Source organism: Copadichromis virginalis, linkage group LG1, assembly GCF_057382275.1.
Source record: "Copadichromis virginalis isolate Kocher_CV1m ecotype Utaka linkage group LG1, C_Virginalis_male_GT1.1, whole genome shotgun sequence".
Taxonomy (NCBI): domain Eukaryota; kingdom Metazoa; phylum Chordata; class Actinopteri; order Cichliformes; family Cichlidae; genus Copadichromis; species Copadichromis virginalis.
Genome location: NC_140618.1, coordinates 19,355,597 through 19,375,252, shown reverse-complemented (window position 1 = coordinate 19,375,252; position 19,656 = coordinate 19,355,597). Strand labels below are relative to the sequence as shown.

General features: G+C 40.7%; 1 protein-coding gene across 3 annotated transcripts in view; it reads right to left on the bottom strand.

Moving 5' to 3' along the window:
• Positions 1-550: 550 nt before the first annotated feature.
• Positions 551-19,656, bottom strand: part of tcf12 (transcription factor 12) — an 86,132-nt gene continuing 67,026 nt past the window's right edge. The window contains exons 10-21 of one of the 3 annotated variants that reach the window (XM_085453258.1): positions 19,233-19,372; positions 18,574-18,715; positions 18,312-18,382; positions 15,639-15,783; positions 11,264-11,337; positions 9,600-9,671; positions 8,921-9,112; positions 6,425-6,530; positions 6,182-6,332; positions 5,146-5,375; positions 4,564-4,711; positions 551-3,487 (exon numbers count right to left, since the gene is read on the bottom strand). In XM_085453258.1, the coding sequence (XP_085309384.1) occupies positions 4,569-4,711; positions 5,146-5,375; positions 6,182-6,332; positions 6,425-6,530; positions 8,921-9,112; positions 9,600-9,671; positions 11,264-11,337; positions 15,639-15,783; positions 18,312-18,382; positions 18,574-18,715; positions 19,233-19,372 (1,466 nt within the window). In that variant the 3' untranslated portion in view covers positions 551-3,487; positions 4,564-4,568. The remainder of the gene's footprint in view (positions 3,488-4,563; positions 4,712-5,145; positions 5,376-6,181; positions 6,333-6,424; positions 6,531-8,920; positions 9,113-9,599; positions 9,672-11,263; positions 11,338-15,638; positions 15,784-18,311; positions 18,383-18,573; positions 18,716-19,232; positions 19,373-19,656) is intronic. The other 2 variants (XM_085453266.1, XM_085453274.1) reach the window with 2 other exon arrangements.

Below are 19,656 nucleotides of genomic sequence, written 5' to 3'. Positions count from 1 at the left end.
AGTAGCAGATTGAGTACGGCAGGTTACAGAGAGAGACACTTCCACCAAAGCCATTTATTAAAAAACTGTTTAGGTTTGTGCTTTTCAACATGACTGTGGAAGTTCAATTTCAGTGCTGGGTGGGTCATTTTGTTTTGTGTCAAAATATAAGACAATTTATTCAAATATTATTTAACCTCCTAGGACCTGGCGTCCACATATGTGGACATCACATTTTGGGTTGTCTGGACCTAAAAACACAAATTTGTCTCTACAAAAGCCTGATATCCACTTACGAGGACATTATCCTGCCACTGTTCTATCAAAATTTAAAACAAATGTCCTCATATGTGGATCTCATTTTTGTCAGAAACACAAATCAGGTCAAAAAATTAATCTGGCAATTCTTTGTTTTTACATTCATGAGGTCCCAATATGCCCAAATATCAAAGAGAAATTAAAAATGCATGCCATGGAAGAGTTCAGGTCTTAGGAGGTTAAGGCACGAGGATCTGTCTCTATACTGTATAAATGAACTTGCAAAAAAGAAAAAGTAGGAGCACAGCACATATACAGTACGCTGCTATCACACTTTATTAAAAATAGAAACATATATTCATAGTACTTTTCATACAGACTACAATGGTCCACTGGTATTACTTTCAAAAAAGAGTTACATACTATAAAACACTCATTTGGCCTAAATCCACTGTAGAAATGTCTCAAAAACAAAATAACAAAAACGATAAGGAAGTCTAAATGAATCCCATTGTTTCAGAGCTCTTCCTTCCTGTGCGTTAAAACACAACAAAGGTTATGGAAAGGTGGAAAAATGTAAATATGGAGAGGAAGATGAGCGAAATAAATGCACATACGATCGAGTTTAAAAAAAGATGGCACATTTATTGCAACATAAATGTTATATACATCGTGTTTTTCTGTTTGAAAATGACAGAAAATTCAAATTCTCGTTGCCGCAGTTTTTCAATGTGCATCAACAACACCTTTTATTTGACACAAGAACAAATCTTTTTTTTTTTCCTTTTTTTTTTTTTCAATCAATCAACAACGGAGACTGAGGAGTACGATGGAGGTCGCGCTTTTAGGAATCTGGAGCTCATACGGAGCCTTTTTGAAGTACTAAACTACGAGCAGCAGTTCAGCCGTGTTCTTGAGATGCCATATGTAACTTTTTTGTGATAATGGACAGGTTATGGTAAATAACCGTACATTTTACTATCTAATATAGTAAAATAAAGTAAGAAACTTTTTACTCAAAACTTTTGCTTTCAAAAATCTAGAAAGAGTAATATTTAGAATTCAAGAAATATTCTTACAGTATTATTGTATAAAAGACTAACTACAGTGAAAAATAAGCCAAATGTTTTTTTTTCTTTTGATTTTCTTTTTTTTTTTCATATATTATACAAGGGAAAGCATCTGGGGATACAGCAAAGTTTAACTTGGCAAACAGAGGAGCAAAGAAACACAGGAAGAACGGGAAGTTTAAAAGAAAGAAAGAAAACAAATGAAGGGAAGCGAGCCGGAAGTGACACACATTATACCCTCAAAGTCTGCCGACATGAATACAGGATCATGAATACTGAAATGATGAACAAGGCCTCATTCAGTCAGAGAACACACCACAACCGACCAGGTCTCTCTCTTTTTGGATTCTTCTTCACTAAAATGAGGTTGTTAAATTGTAAACTCATCATCCTTTATTCTAATCAAAGTCCCTTTATCGTACAGAATACTCGTTCTGAATGCGGCAGCCTTGTTTAAGGTGTAAATAATGATAGAACGCAATATACAAAGAAATAAATGGAATATAAAGCAAGTCTTAAGACCGAAAAGACTCAAAAAAAGGAAAACGTAACGCATGCACACGGATAGGGAAAAAGAAATAAAGCCATGACCGATGTCTTGGAACATAAAAAAGAAAAATCCTGCTTTTGTTCATCATCATCATCCTCATTATCATGATCATGCTACAGTTCAATGATACTCAGAATAATCCATGAAATGTTCAGTCTGCTTTGCCATACTGAGAATAGCATGGCTTCCATCAAAACATCACTGAAAATAACTTACAGATTTTCTCTGCTAGCTAAAAACCAGAAATTATAATGCTGGACAGAAAGGACTTGTTACAACAAATAAGCATAACTAAATTTTAGTCAGGAGTAACTGCGCTTATTAGAATTTAATGTCTTGAGATATTAACAGAAAGAAAATTGATATGTTTGATCAGGCCAGGAGAAACTGTGGTCGTCGTTTTGTGTTGTTTGGGTTTTTTTTGCGTGTTTTTCTACTTTTGTTTTTTTTGAACGTCTTCATTAGGAGATCTCTGATTAGCTGGTGGCAGAAACAAGAAAATAATAACACATTTTCAAAAGAAAAAAAGCCACTTCTGTGCCAACACAGCCAACACTTCTGTGCTGACGTCCGGAGGAGGAATCTGCAAACATACGCCACTGCTTACGTTTAACACTATATGGCAAAGGGAAGCGAGGGCGCTGGAGTCGCCTCTTCCTTTAGTTAAGACACTAAAATACGCAGGGAATGCTAAGGTTTGCAAAAAGTTTGCCCTCTGTATTTTCACTGCTCACTACTGGGAAAAAACAAACAAAAAAAAAACAATTAAATCTGAGCCTTCAGTGAAGCTACAGTTTGCCGTTTGTGCGTCACCTCCCGTGCTGTTGACGCTATCGTAGCTGGACCTGTTACCTGCCGGTCAGTAGCACAGAGACAGATCTAAACTGCTCAGAAACAAACATAGGTAGTTTTGGTTTCACGTGTGGCCAGTGGCAGAACGAGGAAAACAAAAATATAAATAATATATCATTTTTTTTAAAATTTATATTTAAAAAACGGGTGCTTTTGTTTTTCAGCTCGTGATGATTTTCAGTTGGGTATAAATATCAGTCTAAACTGGCCAATAAATTAATCTAACATTTTTCCCCCAATCTCAGACTCAAAGATTTTCCCGGGGTGGAGTGCTCAGGGTTGATGGCGACACTGGCAAACTATAGATCGACTGAAAAGCCGCATGCTTCTCTTTGTATTGACCTAACTTTCCCTTTAGACATACACTTTATAGCTCAATAACATAATAAATAGGAAAAAAAACAAAGAAACAGACAAATAAAAACAATTGCTGTTACAATGCATTCGTCAATTTAGTTTAGGCACAAGGCAATTTCCACATACGGTTGGAGGAGATTGCGAAGTCTCTGATTGTTCAGAAGCAACACACTTCTTGCAGACAGTGATATGTGTTGAAGATTTTTTTCTTGTGGGGGAGAAATTTGCAAATGGAATCTGGTCACAGGGAGCTGGACGCTTGGCTCTACTTCAATCTTAGGAGTGGACTGTGTTAGACTCGTCGTTTTGCTTCAAGTGGTCTGTCTCCTCCAATTGGTGTCACAAACTGCGAGTCCTGTCTGTCACTGGGAAGCAAGGTCACCGACTCAGACGGGACAGAAATGATCTGCATCGCTCTGATCTGGAGGAGAGGAAGCAAAGAAGGAGCACTGATCAGAGGTGCGCATCAAAGGAGCTGAGCGTAGGCCGTCCAAATTTTAGCTTCAGCACTAGAGCTGGTGATTAAAGTCCTGCTGTTTTACATATTTATTTTTTAAAAAGTCTGACATAAATCAGACATAAATCAATAAAGGACAATTATAACATTTAAATTAAAGGATTTTTCCTCCAAATAAAAATAAGGGATAAAAAAGGGGTTTAATTTATTCAAATACAAAATACAGTTTTGTTGATCGAATAGCCAAAAATGAGAAGAAAATGCACTGGCTTACTTTAAATGAGGTAACATAGATTTAGAGCCTTACTAAAAAGTGACGCAGCACAGGAAAAACCAGCCAAAGATGCAGATCGCCGGCCAAGAACAACCAGACTTTCCAATATTTCCAGTGTTTGTTATCTTCACTGTCTCTAAAAGTATGTCTGGAAAGTGCAGTTTATTGAACAGATTCTGATGCATAAACGGCAAATAAGCCGTGCACAATTTCACCCCAAATCCTTGTTTAACAAAGCTCTCAGCCATGAGGGGGAAACCCCGCTCAGCACAGCCACGCACGTGGCTGGAAGCGCGACCAGTCAGCCAGCAAAATTTGTCCTCTTAGTGATGGCTGGCAACTTTAACTCTCATGAAATGTGACTGATTGATGGTTTCTGGTAACCTTAGCAGAGATTTTATTAAAATTTAAATAATTTAGTGAATATTCCATCTATCTGCATCTTTTTAAATAACAACGATTGGAAGAATTTTACAGTTTGACATCTTCAAGTTAAAAATTTTATTTTAGGAAACATAAGTAAAAAATGAAGATTGTGGACTTTAGCTGGGTTTAAACATGCTGCGTCAATATGATTCAATCATGCTGACCTGTGTAATCAACTAAACATCAGTTAAACCAGGAAAACACACAGGATGACCGCAATTATCATGGTATCAAAGTGCAGAAAGAAAAAGAAAATATGCTGTCATGAGATGACCGATTATTCAGTTATTAGAGAAAACCATCATAGCAGTGTGTGTCGCTCAATTAGAGGTGAGAGTACCTGTCTCAGAGGTGGCCCATGGGGTTGGATGTGTCGGTCAGGCCTGGATGGACTCCTGTGTGGGCTGGTTGGGCATCACTGGAGCCCCCAGACACTTTTTCTTCCTCCCTTCTCTTAAGGCAGGCTGCTTTGGGGTTCAGATTTCTCTCTGTGAGTTCACATAAACACAGATTACACTTTAATTAAACACATGTCAAAGCTTTTTTTAAAATAAAATTAAGATAAAATTTTAGAGAGAGACCGAAGCTTTAAGGGTGTTATAAAAGGGCGTTACTTTGTTTGTCTTTCGCCTCAAATCTTTCATCATTACTCATTTTAGTACCTCTAAATGCAGCACTGCAGGGAAACATCTGAGCTGAATAAACGCCCTGCATTTTCTTTACTGTCTGTGATACTCTGGCAGCTCCATTCCCTATTTTTTCCTTTCTAACTCCACATGTATCTGCTCTGGATGTGACAGTGAAATTAAATTACCACCTGCAGGAACGCTGCATCAAAACACACGTTGTTTTTAAGAGTCAGCAGTGATTTGATGTGATGTAGCATTTCAGTTAATTGCCGCAGCAGCGCTGCAACACTGACCTCTGACTTGCTGCTCCAAGCTAAGTATGACAGCCACAGCCTGATGGAGGATGAGCAGTTTAGTCTGGGGCTTCTCGCTTTTCAGGTGCAGCTGGCACATGCGACCCAGCTCTTTGAAAGCCTCGTTGATGTCTCGCACCCTCAGGCGTTCGCGAGCGTTGTTAGCCATCCTCCTCTCGCGCTCCCGTTCAGCCTTCTGCTCGGGATTCAGATCCTCGTCTTCGGTGATGCTGCAGCAGAGAGAAGAAATCAACCCGCAGCCACCATTCAGTCATCTGCACCAATGATAGGATGGTCTTCAAACCATTAATCTGACATGACCGTGATTAAACCATGAACTATAAACATGAAGGAAGAAAATTTAATTCATTTAACATCCATGAGTTTTTACCACAACGATTTCACTTGACGCTGAGAAGCTCCGCCTTCTAGAAATATTCTTTCACTTTCAGTCTGTATTTGAGTTTACCATCACAACAACAACAATCACCCATTGTCTGTAGCTTAGTGTTTTGATCGTTAGCCAGTGCTAGGTCAATGTTAAACAGGTATTGGTCTTTGGATGCATGTTTCCTTTAAGGTGATCCAAGTATAGGATCTGAAATGATCATGGGATTGTATAGCCAAACATTTCAGCAAGCTCTGAATGAATACTATCCAAAAGGGGTTTTATTTTTCCGAATGTCCAAAACATGTGAGTATGGTTTGGTTCCATAATCTCCAGCAGGGCTGTTTCACATTTATCTGTTTGCTTGTAATTTGGGGTGTTAAAAAGCACCGAATCCAGTATTCTCCACATCTCCTCTGGAATTTCTTTACCCAGCTCTTGTTCCCATTTGTTGACATGCCTATTTTAAATCAAATAATGACAGTAAAGGTTAATACGATATGTATCAGATTTTCCACTACCTGTCGCATATGAAAGACAACCTTTCCAGCCTTATCCCATGTTTCTACCATCTCAAAGCATGCCATAGAGCTTATTTTCACTTCTGAAGAATGTTTCACACGTTTTCGTATCGAAAGGTCCTCTTACCTTGTGCGTGGGCCTGCTCTGGGTGTCTTCATATCTCTTCTGTCACTCTCGTCATCTGACTTGTTATCGGTGGAGATGCTGTCGAGCATCTCATCCTTGTCCTGTTTCTCCACCTTCAGCTCCAGGGTTGCTGGAAGGCCTGAAGTAAGACCTGTTATTAGTAACAGAAATGTGGAGGTAAGACATCATACGTAAACCGAATCGTGTGGATATCGTAGAGTGGGACGCCGTGGTGGAGCTGACCTCTGAACGTTTCCACTTGGTGATTGAGTTCTGTGCTGGATGTCGAGCCGGCGCTGGGCAGGCCTCCGTGGCTGTTGTTCAGGCTGGCAGCATCGTCGCCGCCCTGCTGCAACACAGACAGGAAGGACACGTGAAGAAAGGAAGCAGCCACACACTCACTGGAGACTGTTCATAAAAATGAAACAACACTTTTGAGCAGGAGAAAAGCCTAAAATGGAAAATCCCACAGTTTTAAAGAAAAAGAGCAACCTTAGTTATACTGATTTGCACATTTTGGTGAGCACTCTACACTGGTTGGATCATAAAAAAAGATGCTTTTATATATGTATATATACATTAGATTAGATGCTGTCTGTAGCAGTGTTTATTAAAACCTGTAGTCACAGCATGGGACAAGTTCTGGGTTTAATCACCATTCAAGTCAGTCATTACCAACACCTGTGGGTACTTTGGAGATTTGCTCCACAGCAGCGTTATAATGCATAATCAAGGGTAGGAAATAGAAAATAAACACAAATTAAAAAAAACACCTGTGCCACAATATTTAGCCATACTTAAAGGTCCATATATAGCCTCCTCATTTGTCTCTGTCACTGTTGCATTTTGTGTTACTGCTCGCTGCAGCGACATTCTCAGACTCCCCGCTCTGTAACCACAACTGAGGACCCGTCTGTTCCTCATGTCTACGAGAAGAATAATCCTTCTGTGTTCAGTTTCAAAAGAAGTCAAGCTAAACCCACTCCAATGTCTGACTATCTCCTTGTTATTTTGTTCACATGCATAACATAGAAATGGTCAACTCCCACCACGTTGTGCCACAAAGCCCCTCCTTTACCACATGCTCTAGAGCCATTTGATTTCCTTTTTCAAGGACTGAGGAAAGGCGGAGAAATCATCACTAAGGGTGGAGAGCATCTCCCTCTTTTCCTCTGGAATGTGATCCCCAGTCACTGTTGGCCTCTGTTAACCCCACCGCTCCGAGATCCTCCCCTTCCCCAGCGCTACGCTAATCTTTGCTGTGCTCTCAACAGGTGTCCAAACAACTCTTTGTCTGGAGGAGGAGGAGTGAGGCTGGGGCTCTGGCAAGAAAAGAACGCTGCCATTTTCATGGCTGGGCCTGATTACCATACAGCTGAGGACCTCTATTTGGGTGGAGGCTGCGGGTTCAGACACACGTTTCCAACGATTCAGATTTCCTGGGTTGTTAAAAAGAAGTGATGAAAAGGGGTGGAAGGGGGTAGAGGGCGGGGTGACAGCCAGAGTAAAAAGCCTGTGGCTGTGCCGTGTCGAGGCTGTTGAGCCCTGTCTGAAGGGACCTCTTCCCACACAGGAAGTGCTGTGTTAGTGCAGACACAGTATGTTCTATCTCACAGTCGCAGTCGGTCAACATCACTGCCACAACCCAGCTCTCTGTAACAAATACATCAAACTGAGCTCTTCTGACAACCACAGTAAAATTCTTGTTAAGGGACAAAGCGAGCTACCCAGTAGCCTCCGCGTACGAGTGAAAACAACCATCGACAGGAAAAATACCACCTTAAAACAAAGAAAAAAATGAAACTGCTTTGAAAATAAATGAATTTCTGCACGACAGCTCCACTGCAATGATCAAGACACGAAAACAAAAAGTGCAGACTGAGCACTAAAATGTCGGTCTGCACTCAGAAATGCATCTTTTCATTCTTTCTTCATGCTGCATCAAAGTACAACCTTACCAAAACACTTTACTCACAATACGTGCTTGTTTTATAGAAAAAAAAATTAAACTAATTAATTAATAATCAATTTACACACAAAAGGAGCCTTTTGGCCTTTCTGTATAACAGTAATCTAAACAAGAATATTAATTTTAGGTCTGAATTTAAAGGCAACACCACATTTACAGCTAATCACTGGCTTATTAGATACAAAATCTCATCACTGTCTAACTTTTCCTTCCATCATTTATCTCAGAGAAAAAAGTAATCTAAACTTCTTCCCACGTTCAAATTAATTTGATCTTTTTCTTTTTAAGTTTGTGTCAAACTTTTTCCAAACACCTCCAGATAACAGTTGGACGAGTCATCCCATTTTAATTTCCACTGCAGATGTGTTCAAATCTCCTGGCTCTGTACAATCAAATACCTCAGAAGGAGGATGGGCGAACACGTCATGATTTACACAGAGACCGGCATTTCCCCAGTTCTCAAGGGGCTTCGAGTTTAACTCTAGAAGGATTGCAACGTACAAACACGTCCTACGCCAACTTTACTTCTTTGTGCCTGTTTTCTTCATTTCTCTCTCAAACTTGTGTATACAGCCGCTCTCAAGAGGAGGGTGATCCTACGGCCAGCTATTACACTTATGGAAAATATGCCGGTATAAATTCAACTGTTCGTCTGCGGAAAATGTCTCAAAGCTCTCCTTTTTTTGACCAGGTGGCCAAGGTGTTTTATGTGGTGTAGTTTGAAAAATACCGTATAGTAATAAATAAATACTTATATGAAGTTATCGTACCATCGCTGCAGTCCGACTTGGAACCAATGCAGAGGCAGGAAAATTTGGTCCAATGGCTGTTATTGGCCCATTTTGTGCCTGTCCCAGCAGACTGTGTATGTCGCTGGGCAGACTGGCGGTGGAGCCCACTGCGTGGTTCCTCAGAACAAGGATTGCATCATCCAATCTGTCCAGGCGATCCTCCATTCGAGACTGGGAGGACCAAAGGGATTGAGAAATGAAGGGTTAGGGAGAGAAAGAAGGGAGGAAAAGAAGGACAGAGCAGCTTAGTATAAGCACATTAGGACAAAAATTGAAAATGCTGATTGTATGGTGAGAAAAAAAAAACAACACAAGATAAAGAAGGCAATTCAAATGCAAGATCAAATGAGCCATTTCAGCTTGAGTTGTAGAAGTCAGGATATGTTCTCATTTGTTTTTCAAATGAACAGAGGCACTGCAGCCACTTAATTTCATTGTCATCTGAACCTAAGCTGATTACTACAAGCTGGCATGGCTGCAGAAAAAGACTAAAACAAAAAAAACGACAACAACATAACATGAGAATAAGGCGACAGAAGTAGTAATAAATGAAAGTGCATTTCACTGTGAAGAATGTAGTCGAACTTGTGCAAGAAAACAAAACGATGTATGGAACACGCAATGGGTAAAAAAAAAAAAGAGTCTATCTGAAGAGTACCTCGCAGACATCCTTTAAGAAAGACATGGCATCCTGGAGATGCTCATGTAACTGCTGATGAACTCTGTTTTTCTGGCAAAGTCAAATAAGAATAAGAGAGAATTAAGAAAAAAAGATCAGAATCTATAAATACTACAAACACGCTGTGGGTAAAGACTTTTTTTGGTTTTGTGATAGCACATAGAGAGAAAGAGGCAGGATTTAGAAAGAAGCACACAGCTGCTGACGACTCACTTTGTAAAGATAAAAATGGTTCGCTGTTTGCGTATTTACAGACCCCTACTACAGCACTTGTCACATTTTCTGCATCGCCACAAGTTTAAAACTTTACACTGACTTTATGTGCTGGGATAAATAATGTTGTTGTCTTTTGTGCCTTATTGCTTTGCCTTCTTATGTTCATTTCATCCAGCTGTGCGTGTTTTGTTGATTACCAAAGTCTGCCGTTTTTAAAAAAAATTCGTCTTAAACGAATATAACTACTGTTCACAGCCCAGTCCAGTAACAAAATTAGTCATTTTGACTGTAATCTAATCCTCAAAGAGCTTCATCACCATTTCCAAGAGCTCTCTGGGACTTTCCAATGTTCCAAGTAGTTCTGTCGTAACTACCAGAGGACCGTGATCTACGATTTTATTTCAGCACACTCTTGAACGTTGCTGAGAATAAATGAGAATTTCCTTCAGTGGCTGCCAGCTGCATTTTTCATTCATCATTCAATAAAAAACTGCAATTGATGTTTTTTTACCTCTTAGAAGCCTAAATGATTCAGAAACAACCGGGTATGGGTTCAAGACATTCTTAAGGAACATCTCTACCAGGTAGATATAGGATCCTTTATATTAAACCTGGATGTCTTTTCATTGTTACGTGTGAATACGGATTATGAAGGAGCTTTGCAGACGATGTCAGGATGAATCTATGTCCCTCTAAGATCACAGCATGGCTAAAAGCTCCATCCTTTACTTCTGCGGGTCTTCTCTGTGAGGTCATAGAAACATATAATCATGTTAAACTTCGACACCAATACAATTTGAATTGCTGGTGATAAGAAAATTCAATATCGGTCAATATTTTCTTTCTTTCATACACATGAAACATAAATGCATTTTGTTAACACTTATGATCCATATGTTTTATGAATTCACTTGTTCACCCATTGCTTGGATCAGCTGGGTTATTGCCTAACATTATACTGTCTTTATTTATCATATAAATATGTCTGTGGATCTGTATAGTAAGTTTATTTAAGTCCGTTTATCCCTTGAATAAACTCCCAGTAGAGTATGTAAACACATGACATGTGCATCAGGTAGCAGGGCTGCATGAAATCCGATCTTCAGCTCTGGTCGTACGGCAGCGAAGGAATTCTGGAGAAGAGGTTCAGCAAACAGCTGCCACCCCCACACCAGCCCCCATAACTAAACCCATCCCCCAACTGTCATCCCAGACCCGGCCCACAGAGTGGAGGACAGATGGCATGCCCCAAGGGACAGGTATTGTTCAGTTTGGTTATCCCTCTACCCCCACCTTCCTCAGCAAAACATTTGTCAGACAGGAATCTCACTGTAATGCTAGCTCAGTCCTTCATGGGCAGCTTATCTAAAGCGAGCATCCATCATATCCTCCTCTCACTGAATGATGGAGGCGGGCAGAGAGCTTACCAGTGAGTGAAGGGAGTTCTCATAATTTGGGGAGGAGGGGGTCTGCCCACCAACACGGGGCCACTGGTTGGTACCTGAGGAGAGACAAAGTGAAGGTCAGTGTTAACAATTATCTGATTCAGTTTTGGCCAAAAGCCTCATCCTGGTACGCCGACACAAAAAAATCATTCACTGACAAACACAATAACATGCAGTCATAACACACTGACATCCTGATTTTCTGGTCTCTTGTTGTTCTATGAGAGGTATTTTTATCTTTCAGAGCTTAACTGCATCACTTCCTGATGGCTGGACTGCATCCTGACACATGAGCCAGCGCAGGGTTTGACTAACACCCACTTCCACCCTGAAATGAACGCTGCATCTGCACATTAATAACCATGGCTATGAGAACAATGTGAGCAGTGAAAAATATCACGCTCAGGACTAGTTTTCACGCATGTTCTAATTTTATTCCAGAAACGTGCAAAAACATCAGGAACCAGTAATCAAAAGTGCACCGTTGCTGACTGTTTTAGTACCTGATCTTCATGCAGGCTTTTGGTGAAAGAAATAATTACATGGGCTTTCTTTTTCTTTAACTTTTAGTCAGTTTAAAGCATCTTTGACTGGTGATGTGGTAGCACTAAAGTCAATCATCTTTATATAATTTACATCTGTAAATATATGAGCCTGAATATTCCACTAATGTGTCCCATAAAGTCAAATCTAATTCTGCTCTAAATAAAGACCAGTGCATTTTAATCATATGATCTAAATACAGAGATATCTAAGACACTCTGCACTGGGAGAGAGATTATAATTTACCTTTGGCACAGTGAGTTTTTGCATGTTTATCTGAGCCAAAAATTTAATCTACCGGCCAGTACAGGAAAGCAAATCAAGCTGATTTGATCTGGTGTAAATTAAAGAAGAGGAATCCACATCTGCTCATCACATTTCCAGCTACAGTACAACATTTCTTTCTTTCCTTTTTGGAGTCGCAATTATCCAAGTAGTGCCAGCCATGTGCAACAAGAGGCAATGCATTATACTGCAATCAAATAACCTTAATGGACTTTGACAGTAATGAACCTTTCCAGGTTATTTACAGAGTAGGATAGGGTGTCCGTAGTCTTTCCAAGCTCTTCTGGTGTCTATTATAGTGTTAGGATGCTAAACCCAGCCCACATCCTTGTAAATGGTGCGCACTGCTGCGTGATCCACACAAGGAGACTTTGTTTCTGCTATCAGTCATTTCGCATGATTCTAGAAATTCATTTTGCTAAAATAACCAGCAATGAAAACCCCATGATAAAGGCAGAGGAGCCTGAGGAACGCTGATGGTTTTTTATTCTTAATTTAAAGCTTAATTTACATCATTTCAAAGCTATAGCGTGCTGAGCGGGGTGACGCAGCGTTTTTATTTCTCAGTTTTACAAAATCAGACCGATGTTGTCAGAACAAGTACACAAATAACTTAGCTATTAAATCCTTTAAAGCCTAAACCATGAAATAACTTCTAGAACATTGTGTTTATGTATATTAATTTGCATGTGTGAGTTTTAATATGTATCATATTTGCTACATTTGACAGTCTTGCAATTATTTCTTAAAAATGTATTTTTTCAGATTTTTCAGGGGGGGGAAAAAACAATCACACTGATGATGCAGAAGCCTCAAAACCTCTTGCAGTAGATATGACACACTTGGCTTTAAGGGGTTAAAAGTGGTAAAAATGCAGCTGATGTATATTTTTGACAAACACTAGAAAAATCACACCTTTCACGCTCAGGGAACTTCCATTAAATCATCCCAATGAAATGTCTAATAACTCTTCTGTGGTCTTATGAGTTTTCATGTTTCTGCACACACACTCACACACAGCCTTGGAAAAGCCGACTTTAATTAACAGACTATTAAAAGTGACTTTGGAGGAGGAAATGAAAAAGTCTCTGTTCTGCCTCAGCTTTCTCCCAGGTGAGTGAGACAGGAACTTCACATAAGCCTCTGCTGGCTGGCGGCTATGAAAAATTAGACTGAAGCTCTGGTCCCCAAGTGCACCAGAGAAGGCTAATTGAACAAACCAGCCTTGAGTAATGTGCTGTATATTGGTGCAGTCCCAATGATAAATGGATTTGGAAACTTACATCAACAACTAGCCAAATTTTGGGCTACTTTCAGAGTATCGTTCTTTTTCTAAGCCTGGAGGCACATTAAGGACGAATAATTAGTAAAACTATATCTTTTCCCCATAATTCCACATGACATATTTGGCAGCAGTGCTTTATATATTATATAGATATATATCTATATAATATGGATTTTCTTCATTCAATAAAACACTGAACTGTTTTTTCAGCTTGTCATATTGTTGCAGTTTTCAGGTGCAGCGCGCTGTACTGGAAATAGGTCAACAGACACATCACCGCCACTCTGATCAGCTGAGTCACAGCCACCTTCCTTCACTCACTGGTGACTAAATGGGGCATTTTGCCGCCTGGTCTGCGTGTGTGTATGCGTGTGTGTGCTGGGGGAACAGCTGTCCATGGGGCAGGGCAACAGCTGAGGAAGAGGGGGGCATACGTAGAGACAGCTGTCGCCACTCCATTACCACACATGACACAACTGCCCGTTAAAACAACACACTGGGCTTTCCCCTACTGTCCCCCCCTCTCATTCTCTTTCCATTGGTCTCCCGCCTCTGTCAACATATCTGACGGACCATTTTCTTCGTCTACATCTCTTTTCCGGTACTTAAAAGTACTGTGTACTACAAACAGGATCCCCTTGATGGGGCCGCCCTGATTTCCTTACTACTTTCCTGCTTTTGTTCTCTGAATTTGTTGCAGAAAATAATTACAATTCAGAGGGAAACTGGTCGTCCCATCCCCCCCCCCAAAAAAAAAAAAATCTAACTACAAAAACACTTGTCTGGGAAAGCAGGATTATATAACAATAAATCTACTCCTGAAACTGTTTTACTAAAAGTAGAATGAATAGTATGAGCTGCTATTATAAGCCATAAATGCAGTTCTGCAAATATGAAAAGCTTTTCAATAACTTAAAACCCTTCGCCGCCCCAAGAGCCGCAGTCATTCCACAGTTTGTCCATAAATTTCTATCACTTAAAGGAAATGACAGCAGAAAAAATAAACTACACGTAATTCTGAAGGTACTTCTTGGCTGCATTTAAACTCCCGAGCTCGAGCAAAGTGCCTCCTAAAAAGCTGAGAGCCAAAACTTCTCTGTGATGTCACCGGGAGTCAATGCGGAGCGGCTGCCTCAGCCACAAAAATAAAGCCCCTGACGCAGATGCAGGTGAAGAATAAACTTGTAACACAGATTTCATGCTTTCAGTATAAATGGTGTCACTTTTGTGCTCGTGGACCGCAGAAAGAGCACAGCCAGCAGATAAATCTGGCATGAGGCATCTCTTCTATTTGCTTGAGATTAAACTTCCTTGGAACATTTTCGCTTGAAAATTAATTCTCGCGTTTCTTCAGTTTTAAATACTCATCGTGGCTGTCAATTCAGTGGATGTTCAGCCTTATCCCAGACTAAACTAAGCTTTCTTTTAGGATGGATTCATGTAGAAATGGCATTAACTGCCCCGACTCAGATAAAGCACGGAGAATGACGACCAAATGATTAGAGATGCTCTAAAGCTAAAAGGGGGTATTAAATTAAGTTTTAGGGAAACTCTTCACAATTCACTCTACTTAGGCTTTAATTAATCCGACTAATGCAGCACAGAGTAAAAGTAATTAATTGAATTAATTGAAGTCACAGGGCCCTATATTCACTGACCAGTACAAGCAGAGCTGTGACTATTACATAAAATACAGACCTTCAAATTCATTACTTCCTCTTTTATTCCTAAGATGCATGACGGTGCAGACACGGTCACAGTTACTGTATGATGTTTTGGCTAATCATGTGAGATAAAGCAGAAAAATTAGCTGTGACAATAACTCCAGCGTCCACACAATAACACACTTTCCTGGAGAAGCCTACCTGTCGTTAGCACAGCTGTTTAGGAGGGATGACAACACTGAGTGAACAAGACTCGGTTTATTAATCAAACTCTTTCATTTGCCTCCCACTTCAGTTTCAGCCAGCCTTTTTATACTACATGAATCAGAAAGCACAGCTGGAGGCAGCCTAAAGACCTGCCTTTTTGTGTGGGTTATTGCACTTCCACAGTTAAAATAGGGCACATATTCATGAAAGCCTGATAATTAGCTTGGCTATTCTAGGAAAGAAATAGCCATTGAGTGAGTTACCGGCACTTTACCTGGGGAAAAAAAGCCTTTATGAAGCAGTTTCTGCTGGTATCTAGTATATGTGTGCAGACAGTGTTTATGAGATTAAAATCCACAGGCTGGTGACCTACCTGGCCTTCCAGACGGGGTGCCAGCAGCAGTCACCACTGTACCTGCTGAGGCTGCACCTGCTGTGGCTGTTAGAGGTGAAGGAGAACCCACAGGTGTCGACGGATTGGATGGAAAACTACTGCTAGTGTGGTCAGGTGAGTAAATCTGCAGAGGCAGAGAGGAAGACATCAGGAGAGACAGGATAGATAAAAAAAAATAAAAATAAAAATAAGATGAATTTGAAGCAGGAGCGTGTTTACCAATGTACACCACCCTTCTATAAAAACAGTAAAGTAAACATGCTTTTCCGGCTTTCCAAATCAAGTTCCTAACATCAAATGGAAAATTAGCCAAAGTCCGAAAGCCACCAACTTTCTGTTTCAAATGTTTCAATGAGGTCGTTGCACTATTTTCAATTAAATTAATCGTTTAAACGCACTCTCAAATTTCATTTGTTTTTTAACCTTTTTAGGAAACGAGGCTGTTTTAAAGGAGCACACTTTATTTTCACTCGTATACAGACTCTCTGCTTATAGGTGTCCAGTTTTTCCAGTGTGCAGACGCCCAACCTGGAAACCCCGTTAAGCCAACAACAGGAAATCTCAAGGGGCACAATTCAGGCTGTAGCCAGAGATTATACTCTGAGCCATATATCAAAACCCCGTCATATTCAAATGTTGTTTTTTCTTGCTTCTTTTTAAACCTCATAGTCTATTTAAAGAGGACAAATAGTTACAATTGAATTACTTTGGTTTCATTGCTGCAATACTGGCAGTTTTCGTCGTGCCATCCTCGGATAGGTCACGCTGAGGTCACTGAGTTTTAGGATGACGTGTCAATCACAAGGGAACGAGGAGATTATGTCTTCAGAACTTTCACAGGGATTTCATTTGTTTAAACAAATGCTGGATTAAAGCACAAACACGTCCCTGATTTTTTTCCCTTTTCCTCTTTAATAAGAGGATATTTGTGCCATAATGGAACATGCCTCGGAGAAGTCAGGGTATTACGGTGGATCCTGACTAATTAGCAGAGAAAAAACAACAGATCCACAGAGATTTCTCCTCCAAGTTAAGATCAAATTGAGCTTGAAGGAAAGCGTTCAACTTCTGTGGGGATGATAGAATGCACTCATTATTAATAATCTCCTTATTCAATCTTGATCTCAGGGCTTTAGTTTTTCAATCAGCTTGGAGTATCAGGATAGAGGCTTCACTGAAGTGTGTGGCGCTGAATGTGGAGGAGGATCGGCCGTTGTCTGAAGGGAAGAATGAGTATTTATGCCCCGCGACACTCAGAGAGCAGAGAGCTTCTCTCTGCTCAGCATTTTCACTCCCAGACATGCAATTCAGTGAAAAACTAAGGAGGATTAATAGCGCGGTTATCTCTGCGTTGGAAACCAATAAAACTCAAGACAAATCTCCAAATTTTTCTTAGTTTCTCGACAGCTGTTTACAACCGTGACTTCTGACCCGACAATATATGACTTTCTATTCTTTTCACTCACCGGCTAATAACGCTGCATTCAAAGTGAAACATGGCTCATTTTACTGGAATAAATGAAGCTCCGCCTCATCATCAGTTACGCTCCCGCAGGCGGCATTGGGCCAATAAGCACGGCCAATTTAAAAGGGCCGAGAACAAAAGCTCTACAAAGGGGGGCCCATGGAGTTGAGCCACAGCAGTTATAAACTCCCCTGTGCACCCCTGATCCATGCACCCACCCCCACCCTAGTCCAACCGTGTCCATTTCACTCCAGCTTTGTCATGCTAATAGAATTGAGTCTGCAAATATAAAGGACTTAATTTGTTATTACCATGCCCAAATTCTCATATTTTGGATTCACACTCCTAAGAAATATTCCTCTTACACGAACAGCTCGTGCTGTGTGTAAAATTAAAACGCTGCTTTCATGTTTGTGCAACATGTTAAACACCATTTGAAAATTTAGCTGAAATATCGAGGATCATAGGTTTGAAATCCAAAGCAAAAATACATCCAGTGCGTAAATGGAAACAGCAAATATTGTTGCTGAGGAAACAAGGGAAGGGTTTAGGATAAAAAGTGTCTGTTGTGTCACAAAAACGTTTACATAAATGCACATGTACGTCATCATTTTCATCATGCAATTCAAATAGTGACGTTTATCTGTGAGTCCACTTCGGACACATAACACTATAAACAACCTAAAGGACTGAACCATTACAGGATGTCCCTGAAGTGTAATCCATTGGCTTTAGGAGTATTTTTTAATGTACAGTTGCCTTTCTTGAATACTCTTAGTTTAAGCCCACAATTATCCAGGCTTAGGCCAAAAAAACAAAAGACAAAAAAACAACTATAAACTTGTCCTCTGGGCTGTTTTAATCAGCGGTCAGTATAGCATTTAATTCCCTGCATGATTACGGAGGTCACCTTCTTTGGAGAAAAAACACTAAAAAAAATTTTTTTTTAAATAAATAAAAGGGGGGGGGGGGGGGGGGGGGGGTATTTTTACTTTGATTTGCAGAAAAATCAGAACCATTTGAGCTCGAGGGCTTAAAGAAGTCAGACATGAGTTTCACACTTGACTAGAAATGCAAAAACTTCTTTGAACTTGATCAAAATGCCTTAAGCAACACTGACGCTACTCGGAAAATACTTAGTATTGATAGGCAACGTTTTCCATCATAGACATAACAGCGTAACTCACCGAGGCTAAAGCCTTGCCCAGTGCGTCTCCAGTCTGCGAGCTTCCAGTGGCAGTCCCCCGATTTGCAGCAGCTACAAAAACACAGAGCGAAGCTTTGTAATCGCAAACTCAGACAAATGTGGAGCGGTTACAGTGCACAAAGCAGCTGTCCCCCTGCATGACTCAGTGCCTTCACAGAATGAACATTCAGCTATGATTACACTGCGGTGTCAGTAATTAGCCAACCTGAGCAGGTAGCTGAACTGTTAACACAAGAACGTACCCATGATCCCATCGGCCGAGGTGACGGACGGGGTGTGTGCCGCAGTGACGAATGGTGAAGTGCTGGTGTTGCTTCTGTGGAAGCTGGACATGGGAGGAAGACTGGCATTGATGTCTGGAGAGACTGAGTGTGCGGGGTAATTCTGGAAAATCGGGAAGAGAGAAAAGTGTTATTTTCAATCATAAATGTGTTTGTGTGAGACAGAAAGAAAGAAAGAGCTTATTTATTTATTCTTGAAATTAAAAATGCCCTTTGACGTCTTCCAGGCTGTCACGCAGTAAAAGTTCGTGTAGCGGGGGAGGGACAGAGATAAAGAGAGGGCAGGCAGCATCTGCAGCCTCCCTGTGATGCCCTGCCAAGTGAAGCAGGCAGGCGGACGAAAAAAGATCAAACGCTGACACAAAGAGGGTCAGCGGTGTCTTCACTGATAATAACCAGACAACAACTTAAGACACACACAGATCCCTCCAACTGAGGAAGATGCGCTATGGGAGAGCAGAGCAAAAACCAGGGCTTCAACAGAATTTATTTGCCCTGCGTGTTCAACAATACACACTGGATCGTTCATGTAAACGTGAGGGCAAAACAGAAACTTACTAGCAATCATCTATCACTTATTCATAAAGCCTAAGTGCTGCCGGCCGAGCTGTGAAGCTTACCAAACGGTCGTGTGAGTGCAGGCTGCTGTAGTTTCCTGACTGTGGCATGTGAGATGAAGATCCTGCGAGTATTCCCCCGTAGCCGGGCTGACTGATGCCATTGGACGAATTCCACGGGTCAGACGAACTGTGGGTACCATCTAAAACCAATAAACATATCACTTTAGCACACAATGGATTAGAACTGAAGGAAACAACATGTTAGACAGACGGCTAACCCCCTAACTTTACCCTTAAAACTTGGGGGTCATCCAAAGAGCACTTTTTAGGTTTTTTTCCCTCTCGGGACTGAAACACGATCCTTGTCTTGAACACAGCTGAGATAACACAAACGCTAAAGAGCAACAAGAAGACGTTTGTGTTTGTGTGTGTGTGTGTGTGTGTGTGTGTGTGTGTGTGTGTGTGTGTGTGTGTGTGTGTGTGT